General features: G+C 45.3%; 1 protein-coding gene across 1 annotated transcript; it reads right to left on the bottom strand.

Moving 5' to 3' along the window:
• Positions 1-2,471: 2,471 nt before the first annotated feature.
• GHSR (growth hormone secretagogue receptor) lies at positions 2,472-10,381 on the bottom strand. Its single transcript, XM_072752210.1, has 2 exons — positions 9,574-10,381; positions 2,472-7,160 (listed from the first exon to the last, which is right to left on the bottom strand). Exons 1-2 carry the CDS (start codon positions 10,322-10,324, stop codon positions 6,856-6,858), a joined length of 1,056 nt encoding a protein of 351 aa, XP_072608311.1. The 5' UTR covers positions 10,325-10,381; the 3' UTR covers positions 2,472-6,855.
• Between the last annotated feature and the right edge of the window lie 6,061 nt (positions 10,382-16,442).

Genomic DNA, 16,442 nt, shown 5'->3' with positions numbered 1-16,442 from the left:
GTTTGGCTCCATAGCCCATGCATACTCCACTTTTCATGCTTTGTTCCTGGAGGATAAATTCTGAAAGAAAGAAGTTTTTGTAATAACAGTTCTGAGGCAGTTAAATAGGCCAAGATAGTGAATATATGGCCGTGAAGAGAGGTAAGCGGTCAGGAAACCAAGAAACTAGTTTTGCCAAGCTCTTGTCCCGTCTTTTCTGCCCCCTGCTGACTAAGCCTGAAATTATTATTTTTTTCATTCCATTAGTAGAGGCACAACTGTCTCCTGGGAGAGCGTTCAAGGGTTCACTCCAAAACACGTCTGCTGCATTTTGAAAACCTAGCAAAGGCTTGTGGATGCCCTGGCCAGAGCAATTGCCCAGCATTGTTAAATTTGCAGCTGCTCTTACCAGTCATTCTAAATATCAGTATATGGTCAATAAAGTTGTGGGGAGACATCTGCCTGGCTGATAAGTGAGGAAGATTCTAGGCTGCAGACCACCTAAGAGGATGGACACTTATGGGGCTGCTTCAAGCTGTGCCAAATGACCAGATGATAATAGTGGCCACTTAATGAGCACCTGCTAGGTTTGGATACTTTACATGGTGGGAAGGGTAAGGAATTTGCCCAACGCCATGAAGTTCCAGAACTGGAAGGCATGCAAGCCTGATTGATGAGCACTGGCTTTTCCTCTCCCACCACCTCTCTGAAACTCATGGAAGAGCGGGTGTCCCAGTGAGGAGCTGCAGGAGTTACTGTTGGGTGTGGGAGATGTCACCCTGAGAGCCAGGCAAACCCCAAGGTGCTCGGGGGAGAAAGCAGAGAATGGGATCTGGAGCAGGGCTGGGAGGGAAGTCAACCTCTGGACTGGAGTGATGCAGTTTGCCATTTACCACTATTAGGAGGAAAATGCACATTCTTCACGGAAATTTTCACTTACTAATATCAGGTAAACATTTTCCCCCATTGTTAAAATTCTCCTACACTATCATTTTCAATGCCTGCCTAGTACTCTAGAATCAGGAAAGTGAAAGCTCTAGAACCTGGGCTGGTCTGGGGTCAAATTCCAGCTCTGCCATTTCCTGACCATGTGACAAAACTCGGAGTTACCCCTTCACCCCGCTGCCCCCCCCCATGGGGATAATAATAAAACCTGCATTGGGATGATTATATGAGAAAAGGAATTGAAAGCCCTCATCACAGTGCTACATAAATCTTAACTGTTATCATTTCTGGGATGTGTTTAACCAACTCCCTATTCTCCAACATTTGGGTTTTTCAGGCTTTCAAAATTATGAATAAGATGCAATGGACATGATTAGGGATAAATCTTTGTGTTCCTCTGTGACTATGTCTTGATGTGAAAATCCTGAACCAAGAAGTAGGCAAAATTGTATGTATTTGATACATACTGTCAAACTACTCTTCAGGAGATGTATATTGATTTATAATTAGTTTGATGACCCCTGAAGGAAGCTGGCTATGAGGCCAGGAATCAATGATGAGTTCTAAGTCAGGAAACAAGGAACAACCCACACTTGAACACTGGCCTCAGAATGTGAGACCTGCCAAGTCCCAGACAGGTCTGCTGACCTCTCCTCCGTTGATCTCAGGTCACCTGCCACAGGGATGAACCTGAGAGGATGTGAGGGGTGTTAGCTGACACTGAATTGAAGGAGAGATGGACAGAAGGGGTCAGGAGATATTGGGAAGAGCCTTAGCAGATCAATAGTAGTAAATCCCATGTTGGGTTACTTTAGTGTATTACTAATTAACTGCCAAGTATTATTTATACATTTTAATTTAGATCCTGCCTTAAAGTCATAATTAACTCATGTTAACAGCATATGTGTGTGATTTTGTGGTATGTAGAATAATACATTGAACTGTCACAGTACAATTATCCTTTATTCACTTCTAATATTCTTCTTTAGTAGAAATGATGGTGGCAATAGGCAGTAGGGTATTTTAAGGTCCTTTAATCATCAGTTATTGGTCCTCCAATTTTAGTTTTCAATCTTATTGGCTCCTGGAATCCATATGTCTAAGAGCTAGTGCCCAGGTAACACATAATCCAGTCTTTAAGCCTTCATTTATCCTACCAATATTCAGTGAGTGGCTGACTACTGCATGTGAGTCCTTTGACTCAAAAGGCTGGTGGTCTTTGGGTCCAATATTAGGGTAACACCATGCAGTCTGCAACACTATCAGCTCTGGGGGTGACAGGCTCTAAGGGGTGGAGGGCGGGGGAATCACAGTCCATCAGACGGTTCTTGACTTCCCTTAATATAGACGCCACTTCTTCTAGAAATTGTTTAACTCATTATTAAATACTGGAGCTCATGAGGAAATAAAATTCGCAATAACAAACACCTCCTCACAGTGGCAAAACACATACTTCAGCAATTAAAAGGACAAAATAAGAACTGATAGGAGTGGAGGTGAAATATCCCAGATACCAAGATTTATAACTGTGCGTGGAAGAAATTGGCTATAGGCTTTAAAAAGATATTTATTAAGCAATTGTTTGGTTTAGGACACCCAAAGGAAGGAAAACCAGTGTCTAATTTCATAAGACATGACAGCTATAGAGCGAACACTTTAACATTCACAAAAACCTTAAATAAAAAGAATCACAAATCAAAATATCATTAGTGACGTTTATGACACGCTGTTAACAACACAAATCAACAAAGCTGTAAATGCCACAATACCTAAAATACAGCAGGTATCGGTGAAATAGGAGACTATGCTGTTTGGATATATTTATCTGAGCCAGTGCTCTCTAGGCTACTACACCTGCAATGCTCGAAGTGTTTTACGTGAACGTTTCTGTTGTTTGAGCCAGAGAAATGCTTGGGCTTGAGATGTTAAAAATCATAGAAAATCTTTCAAGCTGTTCTCTCCCAAATGCTTTCTGTGGGGCGGAAGGTAGAGGATGGGTGTGGGGAGACTTCTTTTGGGAGGAACATCTGTCAACATTTTGGCAAAACCTTCTGAGCAGTTATGTGAGGCCTGTCTTCTGAGGGCTTTCCCAGTTTGCCAGCTTTGGGGTTACTCAGTAGTCCCTCGTGCAATGGGTGTACTACGTCATAGCATAAAATGTTAATTGGAATTCCAGCAAATATCCGGGCAACTGGGAGGGCCATAGGCATGACAGTTTTTTTTTTTCTTTTTTTCAGGATGATAATTCTCTCAACTAATGTGGCTAGCTTCTAACACCTGGCAAGAGTTTGCATTCGGAGGGGAAAACACAAAATAAGCCGTATGCAAACGTCCTCCCTCACCCGCTTCAAACTTAGATGACTGCCAAGAATGAACATGACTGAATTCATCTAACATGAATAAATAAATGTCGTGAACTTAAACTGGCCAGCATTTGCCGCCGAAATGTGGCTTTCTGTTGATTTTGACTCGAAGCTCATTCTCTAGATACAAATTGTGTTATCAATTCCCTGAATTAACATCGGTTACTAGTCAGCTAGTCAAGTTATACTTACAGAGATCCTGGCCAGTGTTGCAATTTAAATTGCAAAGAAATCATAGGAGGATCATTAGATACCCATTATCTTTATCATAATGACATTATTTACATTACATACAGTGTTTCTGAAAGCAGAAAGCTCTATGCTAGTCATTTAGACAATATGAGAAAAAACTCTGAAATATGTATATATGTATGTCACATTTTAAAGATGTACACAATGTGTTTTTAAAAGACAAGTGAGTCTTTTCAGGCACCAGTCTTGCAAAAAGTCTCACAGATTGGGTTGTTTTTTTTTGTTGTTGTTGTTGTTTTTTTTTAACAAAGTTCAAGTATATCAATAAATTTGAAATATCAATAAATTAAAAGTCATAGCTAAAACTGCCAATTTCAACTAGTAATTGTAAATTGTAATGGTTTCTGCCTCTTTTTTAAAAAAAAGCATTAGAATGAAAAAGCAGGAGTTTCAAGTCAAATCCCATCTGTACGACTTTCACTGCAATAAAAGGTTGACTATAAAGAAACGGTTTCCAAGGTCTGACCAGTCACCAGAAGTGTCTCCAAATATGATTACCACAAAACTACAATTTTAAATAATTCATGACAAGAAGGTTTTCTTTAAAGAAATCATTTAAAAGTTCTTATTCATGTAACAGTCACTTGGTGTAACGAAAAAGACCCAACACTTGATTCTGTGACCTGGGATAAGATGTGGTGACAGATACCTCATTGCTGATGTTACCAGGACAATGGAAACATAAATTACAGATGAAACCAGTTCCTTTACTTTCCTCACCTTAACAAAGAAAACTGCGAGTGTCTTTACCACTAGCAAACACACTAATCACATCTACAAATTCGGCTGGTTTGTGTAGGAACAGCCCATTTTGAATTTATTTTGAGCTGAATGCACAACAATAGGGGAAGATGAACAGTCCCTTAAAATGCTGGAGAATAACTTGATCCAGTGTCAACTGGAAATGTTTATTTCATAACGTATTTATTAGTTACCTACTGCAGGATAACACAGAAGCGATCATGAGCTCACCAAGGATAAAATCCTTGGCTTATTAGTCTCTAGAGCTTGGAATGTACCACACACATACTATATGTTGGGGAATGATGGGCTTTTGGAAACAGTTTTCCTCAGTGTAAGCTCCTCTTTCCCCCGAGTCTTAATTTATGGAATATGATGATACAAAGATGTTATAAACAATAACAAGGCCATGATATAAGAGGGCAAACTCAAGACCCACTTCTCTAAATATTATCTCTGAGTTCTCTCACCAACACCAGTGAAGGACGCTGGTGCTCCTTGCTATGTGGACCACGCCCTGTAAGTGAATTAGGCTGAGACTATAGACCCGAACCCACAAGAAAGGGGGAGATTATTGAATAGGTTGGCAACTAATTAAAAGTTAGGGTTGGTATTGTCCAAAGCAATCAACTATGTGATGGAAGTCAAGCCTTCTTTGCTTGTTTTCTCTCCAGTAGGGTATACTTGTAGACCAAAACTCTAAGGTTTCAGAGAGTCAATGATCTCTTTGAGATCTGCTGGACCCTATTTAGGAAAACAATGCTGAATAACCTAATTAGTATCTCACCGGCTTAAATGAATGAGAGCATTTTTAAAAATCCTCTTGCACTCCCAAGAATTAACTGAATTATCAATCTGCTAAAGTTCCGAATTATATTTTTCAATTTTCTAAGATGAATCGTCAATTATTTCAGCATAATAATCTTTACTTTTGGGAGGGGAGAAAATCGATCATGGGAATAATTTCCCCAACCGGTTCATTCAGTTCCATAGTTTACCCAAAAGCTTTGTGTAGGAATTGCTTATGTGACTTAATATTATGCAGGATTGTGAAGAAATCATTTTTGGAATAATATATTTAATAATGCAAAGAGTTGACTCTGGGGGAAGCAATGTCAATACGAATGAAAATTTTAGTTTTATGACCAAAATGTTCAATATTTAGCTGAAGGTGTGTAATCATTCATAAGTGTGACTCAGAGGGAGGCTGGGTATCCAAGTAAACATATCTATCAGATAAGCAGTGGGATGTAAATAGCAAAACTAATTTGGAAACAGGATACGGCAAAGGCATTTTGAAATAAATGGCTATAAGATTTTTTTTAAAGTTTCAAATATCAATAAGCAGTAGCAGTTAAGGAATTCTGAATTTTTCACCATTTGACAAATGTCTATGTTCGCTACAGTCCTGTAAGCTTTCCAGAGTAAGTTATGGATTACTCTTTTATTCACAAAGCAAAGCCTTAGGATTGGCTTAAGTATTTTTGTTAAGCCAAATAAGGCAGTTTGTGATTTTCTATAACGTTTATAAAGTCTCATTTCCTGAATATTAAACACATGTAATTCAACCTAATTTAAAATTTCATCTTATATTTCATATCCATTTTCTTCCAAGCATGAAGAATGGGGCATTTAGGCATAATTTTGAGGATTTAGCATGCTAACATTCTACTAAGTTTACTATAAAAAAAATTTCAGGGAATGAACTCATTATTTGTAAACATTTTTTATAAGATTAACAATAATTTTACATATACTCTAGAGCTGCACTGTCCAAGATGGTGACCGTTAACCATATTTGGTTATTGAACACTAGAAAGGTGACTTGTGCAACTTGAAGAACTGAATTTTTTCAAAATTCATTTTAAATTTAAAAATCATCGTGGCTTTAGTTATTGGAAAACACTTAGGTGTGTCTGGACAACTTAGATTTACAAACTCACCCTTTTGTCTGCAAATTTTACAAAACTTAAATACATCAGTTTTACGGGTGAAAACCTCATGCCCAAATTAAGGCATGCTGCAATTGGAAAGAATAAGACAGAGACTCTGTATGGGAAAAAAAATGTGAACTTCTCATTAATAAGTTTTACATTGGTTAAGTACCTCGCATTATATTTCTCTTGGACAGTGCTGATCTGGAGCTATATGAAAATTGCTAGTATCGAAGTTATGTTTTAAATGTTTTAGTTTAATGTCATTCTCTTAATTAATCAAAATTTTTTATCATTATGGAAAAGTAAATCGGATTTAGTATTTACTCAGTAAGAAGTGCCCTAATTGCTCTCCCTGCACATCCTCCTTTCTCCAAATTGCAAAGTCCTTGCTAGCACCAACAGCAGAATGCAAAATCATAGACAGTGAATATGCAGAAATAGTGTACGAGAGCACTGATGAGTGTGCCACCAAATCAAACTGCTCACACACTACAAGTCCTATCTTTTCTTTCCTCCCAAGTGTTTCCATATCTGTGTGTCCCTAATTCCAAAATTAACCTTCAGCCTCCTCCCAAGTCCTGCTGTGCTATGGCTTCTGGTTTAGAACAAGCGATGACTTTGCTCAGCAATGTGCTCGGTCATGTATTAATACTAGACTCTGTCCAGGCCCGAGAACTTTCATCCTTCAGAGTGGAGAGCTTCCTCTGGGAGAAGGGTTCAAATCCCAGAAGCTTGAACACCGCCACCCGGTACTTCTTGGACATGATGTTGTACAGAATGGGATTGATGGCAGCACTGAGGTAGAAGAGGACAAAGGATACCAGGTTGCAGTATTGGCTGATCTGAGCAATCTCCAAGGAGCCGGGCTCGAAGGACTTGGAAAATAAATATCGCCCCACGTGGAAGGGCAGCCAGCAGAGGATGAAAGCAAACACCACGACAGCTAAAAAGACAACGGGAAGAGAGAGTGTGAGTTCAAGAAATGTCGTAGCACGTCACATTCTGTGTTGAAGACGCAGTTTTGTCTTGATTATGTCATTGACTTCAGAGAAACGTTATGTCCTTCGGCTTTTCCTTCGTCCTACTTTTAACCAAGACTGGGTCTGTCTGGCCTAACAGTTCAATCATTTTTATTGAGCTTCCCAATTATTTCTATTTAACAACTATTTGAGTGATTTTGTGACTAGATTGACATATTGACTCAACAATTTATTCACATTATATATAGCCATTTCACATGTGTTGGATACGAACCAAACACATAAGGTGTACAGTGGTTATACTCAGCCACAGCCAGGTATCAGGGTTTCCTGGGGGCACAGATTCCTTGTATGTAATAGAGACTCACAAAATTAGTATCTCTAGGAAGGAGATCAGGACACCTGCTTTTTTCTTTTCTATTCTCTTTTTAAAGTTTCACAGAAGACTGAATATGCAGCTGGGATTCAGAGCCACCGAGAGGGATGGTACTTTGCCACCTACGATAGACATAAGTGAGTCATAAAAGACCATAAAGCCAACTGACATTAATTATCATCCACCCCAGTCTTCATTTTACCCAGGTAGGATAATTTTTGTCCAAGACCTCTGAATTTCTAGATTATTTTTTTTAAATTCAGAAATCAAAGGAAAATAACAAAAGATAATACTTCAGTCCTTGTGCCACTTTAGTGATCCCCTTCATAATTTCAAGGCAGAGGAAAATTCATACCAGTGTTGAGACACCAGTGGGAATAACTAACAGCTTAAAAAGTAAAGTTGGAGGAAATTGTGAAACTTATTCTGAAGACTAAGTTGCATAGTAGCGACTGACTGCCACAGTATCAAGATGAATATTAGAATCCCCTGGAGGGCACTAGCAGGTTTACAATCTGTTAGTCATATTGTGAGAATCACTGGTCTAGAAAATAGCTTTTTTTATGGTCTTTGAAAAAACCGTATCGCTTTAATATACAAAATTCCAGGAACTGTAAAACGACAAATTCAAAATCCGCCTGGAAAGACTTCTAAGAAGCACTAGATCTGCAAGTAACTACAGAATGTTGGACTATCACGAGGAATAATGAAATGTACAGATTCTGGTTTTGAGAAAGCAGATGGAATTACCATTTTGCTCGGATGTGAACACATTTTATATTCACTTGTATCCAACTCAGATACTTCAGTTCATGTAAGTGTAAAATACGCAGCCCACTCCAGTCCTGGTACTGCACCTGGATGTTCTCTGGGGGACCACGTAGCGAGGGCTAGTCAGTCCTGTTAGCTTACACAAGGTTTTTTTTTTTTTTTCTTTTTTCTTTTTCTCATATTGGAAGCCTGCCTACCTTAGCCTAGCCTCGTTTATCCTAGACTCTTCCCCAGGGAGAACTAGGTGCTCACAAAAACAAATGGGGACACAGCCTTGACTTGTCATGCACTTCCTCTCAAAGCTGTATAAAGGGCGGCAGGGGGAACACAAGGGATGCATTTATCTCAAGAAAATGCAGGTCCAGAAAGCACACCACGCTGCTGAAAGAAACGTGAATCATCCCTAACAGAACCATCCTCATTGATCATCTATCTTCCAGGACATTCCCCATTGAGTACTTCCTAGACCCAGACCCAGGACCTGCCCCTGCCCCAACCGTGCACCTGCCTGCTTTTTTTTTTTTTTTTTTTTTTTCTTATTGGAGTTCAATTTGCCAACATAGGGCATCCCTGGGTGGCTCAGAGGTTTAGCGCCTGCCTTCAGCCCGGGGTGGAGACCCGGGGTTGAGTCCCACACTGGGCTCCCTGCGTGGAGCCTGCTTCTCCCTCTGCCCATGTCTCTGCCTCTCTCTCTCTGTCTCTGTGTCTCTCATGAATACATAAATAAAATCTTAAAAAAAAAATAAAGGAAAGCAATTTGCCAGCATATAGCGCAACACCCGGTGCTCATCCCACCAAGGCGCCCCTCAGTGCCCGCCACCCAGTCGCCTGCCTGTTTAATGCAACTTAGGCGGGTCCCCAAAGTGGAAGCCGGGGGCTCGGCCTCCCCTTTACCACTTAGGGACCGCAGTCGGGCTCTGATGAGAAGTCTCAGTTCTGAGGCTGATAACTGCGTTTAAGGCAAACACCTCGAGGGGCATGTTTCCCTGGGTGGGGGAGGAGAGAGCAGGAGCAGGGGGTGAAGGCAGCGCTGGCGCGGGGCTGGGGCCGGGCGGGGAGGCACCTGCGCGCGCCGGGAGCCGGGGCGCGGGGCGCGGGGCGCGGGGCGCGGGGCGCGGGCAGGTGGGCGCGGGCAGGTGCGCGCGGGGCGCGGGCAGGTGGGAGCAGGGCGCGGGGCGCGGGCAGGTGGGCGCGGGGCGCGGGCAGGTGGGCGCGGCGCGGGCACCCACCGAGCATCTTCACCGTCTGCCGGTGGCTCTGGTCGCGCAGCGAGGCCCCCCCCGCCGCGTCGCCGCGGCCCCGCCGCCACAGCTTCCTGCCGATGAGCCCGTAGAGCACCGTGAGGCAGAAGACGGGCAGGAAGAAGAAGACGCTGGACACCCACACCATGGCCGTGAGCAGCCCCGAGCGCACGGCGAACTCGGTGGCGCGGCACTCGCGCGTGTCCCGGGCGTCGGTGCCGTTGTCGCGCTCCACGCCCACCAGCACGAAGATGGGCCCCGCGCTGCACAGGGCCACGGCCCAGATGCCCAGCAGGGCCAGCTTCACGCGGCCCCTGGTCACCAGCACCTTGGCGCGCAGCGGGAAGCAGATGGCGAGGTAGCGCTCGACGCTCAGCGCCGTGATGGTGAGCACCGTGGCGTAGGTGCAGCCCTCGCTCACGAACTGGAAGAGCTTGCACAGCAGGTCGCCGAGCGTCCAGGGCCGGTACTGCCACAGGCGCACCAGGTCGAGCGGCAGGCACAGGAAGATGAGCAGGTCGGAGCAGGCCAGGCTGCACAGGTACAGGTTGGTGGTGGTGCGCAGCTCGCGGAAGCGCCGCACCACCAGCACCGTCAGCAGGTTGCCCGCGACGCCCACGGCGAACAGCGCCACGCAGGTGGCCGTCACGCCCGCCAGCAGCGGCGCGGGGAACAGCGGCGGCAGCCCGGAGTCCCAGCCCGCCCGCGCGGGGCCCTCGGGGGCCGTCGCGTTCCGCATGCCGCGGGGTGGGGGGGGGAGCGGACAGCGGGGCGCGGGGAGCTCGGAGCGGAGAGCCGGGAGCGGGGCGGCCTCGGGGCGGCCTCGGGGCGGCGGGACTGCGAGCCGGCGGCCGCGACGGGCGGCGCAGGGGGACGCGGCGGGGGCGGCGGGGGACACGCGCACACGCGCACGCACCGCCTGCTGGAGAGCGCCCGCCGCCCGCTGCGCAACCCCCCGCACCCCTGCGCCCCCCCCCGCTTACCCCCCACCTACCCCCCCGCAGGCCCCGCCCCCCTGCGCCTCCCGCTGCCCCCCACCTGCGCCCCCGCAGCTCTCGGAGCCTCCCCGGAGCCCCAGCAGCGCGGAGCGGGGCGAGCCGAGCTCCCCGGGCAGCCCTGGGCGCTGTCTGCTTAGGGGGGTCCAGGGGGGCGGGTCGCGCCCGGGGTCCAGGGGGGCGGGTGGCACCCGGGGTCCAGGGGGGCGAGTCGCGCCCGGGGTCCAGGGGGGCGGGTCGCACCGAGGTCCAGGGGGGCGGGTCGCACCGAGGTCCAGGGGGGCGGGTCGCACCGAGGTCCAGGGGGGCGGTCGCACCCGGGGTCCAGGGGGGCGGTCGCACCCGGGGTCCAGGGGGGCGGGTCGCACCCGGGGTGGCGGGGACAGCGCCCTCGGGTTGGAAGGACCCGCGTTCCTCCTCAAGCAGCGGTACCAGTTGGTGAGAGACCCGGTGGGCAGAGGACGCGGGCGTGCCCCGGGGACTTGCAAAAGGGAGCTGGGAGGTCCAAACAAGCCCAGCCCAAGGCCGCACACCCCAACCCCCCTAGTGCTGAGGTTCTGAGCTGAGGGGGAGCCCCGCGCGCACCCGGGAAGAACCTGCGGCGGTTCTAGAGCCCGTCGAATTGAGCAAGAGAGCCAGGGTCGGGGTCGGGGTCGGGGTGGGGGTGGGGGTGGGGGGCGCTTGTCCTCCCCGACAAGGTCAAACAGCGAGTTGGGGCCCCAGGGACGAGACTGGGGGCTCCCTCCGGATTTGGGCTTCTGGGCGTGAAGGGCAAGATGTGTGAATAAATTCTGTTCTGAACTCCGGCCCTTTGTACAGTGCTTCATCTCAGCGGTGGTAGGGGCCTTGCGGAAGAGATTGCTTTGCCTTGTGCAAACCTCGGGATGGGGGCGGGGAAGGAGGAGCCTAAGGAACGGGACCCGGTGAGAGGGTGGGGAAGGCAAAGGAGAAGGAGCGCAGCCTGGGGGGGGGGGGGGAGAAGGAGCCCAGGGTGGGGGGATGGAGAAGGCAAAGGAGAAGGAGCCCAGCCTGGGGGATGGAGAAGGCAAAGGAGAAGGAGCCCAGCCTGGGGGATGGCGCAGGCAAAGGAGAAGGAGCCCAGGCTGGGGTGGGGGAGAAGGCAAAGGAGATGGAGCCCAGGCTTGGGGGATGGAGAAGGCAAAGGAGAAGGAGCCCAGCCTGGAGGATGGAGAAGGCAAAGGAGAAGGAGCCCAGGTTGGGAGATGGAGAAGGCAAAGGAGAAAGAGCCCAGCCTGGGGGATGGGAAGGCAAAGGAGAAGGAGCCCAACCTGGGGGATGGAGAAGGCAAAGGAGAAGGAGCCCAGGCTGGGGGATGGAGAAGGCAAAGGAGAAGGAGCCCAGGCTGGGGGGATGGAGAAGGCAAAGGAGAAGGAGCCCAGCCTGGGGGGTGGCGCGGGGAGGGTGCTCAGTAAACATTTTTTGGAAGCATCATTCAGGGAGATGCATTTGTGTAGCTGTGTTCACATGGGTCACCAACCTTTTTTATCTTAAACAGCGAAGATGTTTTGGGGACCACTTGGAGTGGGTGCCAAGGATGGGGGACACCGCTGGATCTCAATAAAGAAGAGATTGCGGCCGCGATTCCGTTACTGCGGTTGCTGTTAAGGGGCAGGAGCGGTGCCCCGTGGAAAGCCTCGGAGGCCCCTCGCGAGGTGACGCCCCTGGACCGGCCTGCTCGCCCCCTGCCCCCTGCCCCGCGGCCTACGGCGGAGCCTGGCGCCTGCGCATCCCGCCCACCCCGGGCTCTGCGGGCGCGGCCTTGGGATCGGCCGGGAGCGTGTTCAGCACCGCGGCCAGCGACCGGCCTCCGGGCCTCCCTCCCGCGCTCCGGGAGCGCCGGCCCCGCCGCCCCCACCTCTTTCCACCTGCGCCTCAGCACCTGGGGGATTGGTCCCAAGCACAAAGGGCATTAAGCAGCGCACTGAGCCCGCACCTAGTGCATCTCACCTGCCCGTGGCCTAAATGAGAATCCTTCCACCGTGGAGAGGGCTTTCCTGAAGCATTTTAGCGTGTTTGCACATGACTTTGACCCATGTTTTACATCGTCTGCAGCATCTCAACTATTAATGCTTAAAAGTCCACAGAGACCTAGGGGTGGATGTATCTGCACACGCGTGGAAGGTTCCACGTGCATTGAGAGACTGCAAGAGGGAGGTTTGATACAGACAACCTACTAGAGAAAACACGACATAAGTTACCACGAGGGTGTAGGGTGTTCCAGATGTACCAATTGACATTAAAAAGCAAAAAAAAAAAAAAAAAAAAAAAGTTATTTCAGACCACCAGCTACTATTTTCAAAAAGAGCACAACTAGGTCAGGCCACCAGTTGCAGTTGACTTTAACACTTCCCACCCTACTTTATCAGTAGGCCACTAGATCTGTGTGTGCAGACATATCGTTAGTGGGAGAAAATAGACTAGGATAAATAAAAATAGTGTAGGAAGTTATTGTCTAAGAATACAAATCAGAGAAAGACTTTGGGGGCATCTTTGTACTTTAGTTAGGGATAATGCAATAGATGATAGATGGGAAAAAATCTTGTAAAAGATCTATGGTGCTAAAAATTGGGCATGTTGGCTAAAATAGCCAGCTATCCAATTACATTCGATCATTTTCTAAAACACAGACAAATCTGCATTGTGTGGTGAAGAAGACACAAGGGGTAATATTGAAATCGGTCCTTTTATTCACAACACATAATGTTGTATATGAAATTGTCTATAAGCATGTGCTAGGCAGTGGGAACAATAAAATAAATAAAACCCAGACAGGTCTTGTATTTATTTACTTCTAGTCTAGAGAGAAAAATACAGGTAAACAAGCAATTTCAGTACAGTAGGATACATGTATGTGAAGAAGCAGATACAATGAGCTCCACTGAAATCTGGAGAAATGATGAGCTACACAGAGGTTTTAGGGAAGGCTTCTCGGAGAAAGTGGTATCTGAGCTAGATCTTGAAAGGTGAGTCCTGTCAGATTAAGCAGAATATGCTTAACTGGTCAGACGGGGACACAAAGGCACATTGGAGCAAACGAGCCCAGCATGTTTGTCCTTTAAATGGTGTATCATCATGGGTTTATGGATTTTTATATAGGCAATGCATACCAATTAATTACAGTCATTTCTTTTTGTCTTTCTAATGCTCTGATCATCCTGTCTTTGGCCTATGAGATCTTCTTCAAGCTGGTTCCAGAGTCTTTTGACATGACTCACTTAGACTCTGAGAACTTCCTTGCTTTGTGGTACAACAGGGTACTCCTACATCACGTTGTAAATTCCCTACTCTAGACCGGGGGGTGGGGGTGGGTAGCCATTTCTCCAAGAATTTCTGGTACCTTGTATTGGGGAGTGGCATTTAGAGACCTAAGCTTGGACAGTAGAGGTGATTATTGCTCCCAGAGCATTATGGACCAGACCCTGTCTATGGACAGAGCTAAAACGTGTTTTTTAAAAAATTATGTGATGATAATGATGATGATACGTAGATGAATCAAAAATACCTTTATTAGGGCTCCTGGGGGGCTCCGTTGATTAAGCATCTGTCTTCAGCTGGGGTCAAGATCCCAGGGTCCTGGGATTGAGCCCCACATTGTGCTCCCTGCTCCGTGGGGACCCTGCTTCTCTCTCTCCTTCTGCCTGCTGCTCTCCTTGCTTGTACTCTCTCTCTCTCTCTGTGTGTGTGTGTCAAATAAATAAAATCTTTAAGGAAAACAGCAAAAACCCCAACCCCCCCAAAAGTATCCTCATCAAGTGATTAAAATTAATATCACCCATGTGATACTCTGGGAAGAACATAAGGTCACTTATATAGTAGTCTACCTAGGAATGTACAACCTCAATCTAATCAAAGGAACATCAGACAAATTCAAAATGAGGAATATTCTATTCTAAAAATTCTTCCCAGAAGTAAATTTTCTATAAAGCAAAGAAATACTGAGAAAATGTTCCAAACTAAAGGAGTTCAAAGAGGTGTAAACTCTGACTGTAATTCCTGATTCTAGACTGGATCCTAAGCTGGAGGAAAAGACCACAATGAAGGACGATATTGGGTCAATTGACAAACTTGGAATATGGCATGTAGATTAAATGGAAGTATTGAATCAGTGTTAAGTTTACTGAAGTTAGTAATTATGTGAAAGAAAATATCCTTATTCTCAAAAATATACACTCAACCATGATTTATGCACATTTCTGAAAAATAATTACATGTGTGTAAATAAAGCAAATGGAATGAAATGATAGTAAATGAAGAAATGGGTTAAAAGATTTTCTTTGTATTATTTTTACAACTTTAATTTTGAAATTATTTCCATATAAAAATTAGGAAGTCATAAATTTATAGATACTTCAATTTCCAATCATTTTCTCAATTTCTTTGATTTTCTATTTACGCTGACCATCCTGGTTTCTAATAACATAAGCATAATCATTTATTATATTTGCTAAATGATTTCAAGCTGGTAACATCAGCATTACCACTAATAGTTACCTTGACAACTAAAGTTTGAGATTTTTTTGCAGTTCTCTTTTGTCCTTGGAATATATATCCCTCTAAGTTACATAGCTACTATGTTCTAAAATTACTTGAAATAATGTTTTTCTATGTGTGGTTATGGTTAGATTTATTTGTTTCATTTACTCTCCATTTTAGCATTATTATTATTGTTTAAAGATTTTATTTACCAATTTGAGAGAGTGAGCAAACAAGAGAAAGAGAAAAAGCACTGAGGGGGGCACTTGACGGGATGAGCACTGGGTGTTATTCTGTATGTTGGTAAATTGAACACCAATAAAAATAAATTTATTATAAAAAAAAAGAGAAAGAGAAAAGACACACACACACACACACACACACACACACACACACACATACACGAGTCGGGGAGGGGCAGAGGGCAAGGGAGAAGCAGATTCTTCTGCTGAGCAGGGAGCTGAACTCCAGGCTCCATCCCAGGACCCAGGGATCATGATCTGAGCCCAAGGCAGATGCTTAACCACCTGAGCCATCCAGGTGCTCCAGTTTTAGTGTTATTTTAAAATTCAAATTTTATTTTATTTTTTAATGTAAACTTTATGCCCAAAGTGGGGCTCGAGATCAAGAGTCTCATGCTCTACCAACTGAGCCAGTCAGGTGCCCTAAACCTTACTTTTTAATATGTAAAACATTTCTATGATTTTACAATTAAAAACAAAGCATGGTCCTAAATTTAAAACTTCAAACCAAATAATATTCAGGAAAATGTTACTTCTTTCTACTCCTTAATAGACACCATTTAAAAATTTAGCTTCCTGTCTTGTGTGTGTTTCTGTAAGAGTGTGTGTGTGTATGTGTGAAGCCTCATAAAAGTTATACTATATACATTGTTTACTATCTTGATTTTTTTGTAACGTTACATCCTAGAGTTCTCTCATATCAATACTTTTAAAAATAGTTTTATCCATCTTGAGAAAGTTACATAATTCCCATTACAGAGATGTACTTTCATTCTTCCAGTGTTTTACTATTTTTATTTGTATGTTTTGATAATCTTTTACTGCTATAAATAATGCTGCATATATCACTTTTATGTCTAAAGGTATACTACAGAATAATATAAAATGAAATTAGTCTAATAACAGAAGAAATGGCACATAGCACACGTAGCTTATGGAATAGCACAAATAAAGTGTGGAGAGGCAGTCTATAGCACCTGAATATTGATTCTGAGCCCTGAAAACACATATGGAAATTTAGTATAAAATAACAAGTATAACATTACATTTTTAGAAGTGGGATTGTTGAATCAAAAAATAAAAGTATCTGTAGTTTCATTATACTGTAGTCCCTCATTATACATTC

The sequence above is a fragment of the Vulpes vulpes genome, chromosome 3 (assembly GCF_048418805.1).
Source record: "Vulpes vulpes isolate BD-2025 chromosome 3, VulVul3, whole genome shotgun sequence".
Classification (NCBI taxonomy): domain Eukaryota; kingdom Metazoa; phylum Chordata; class Mammalia; order Carnivora; family Canidae; genus Vulpes; species Vulpes vulpes.
This window is presented reverse-complemented; position numbering and strand designations above follow the sequence as displayed.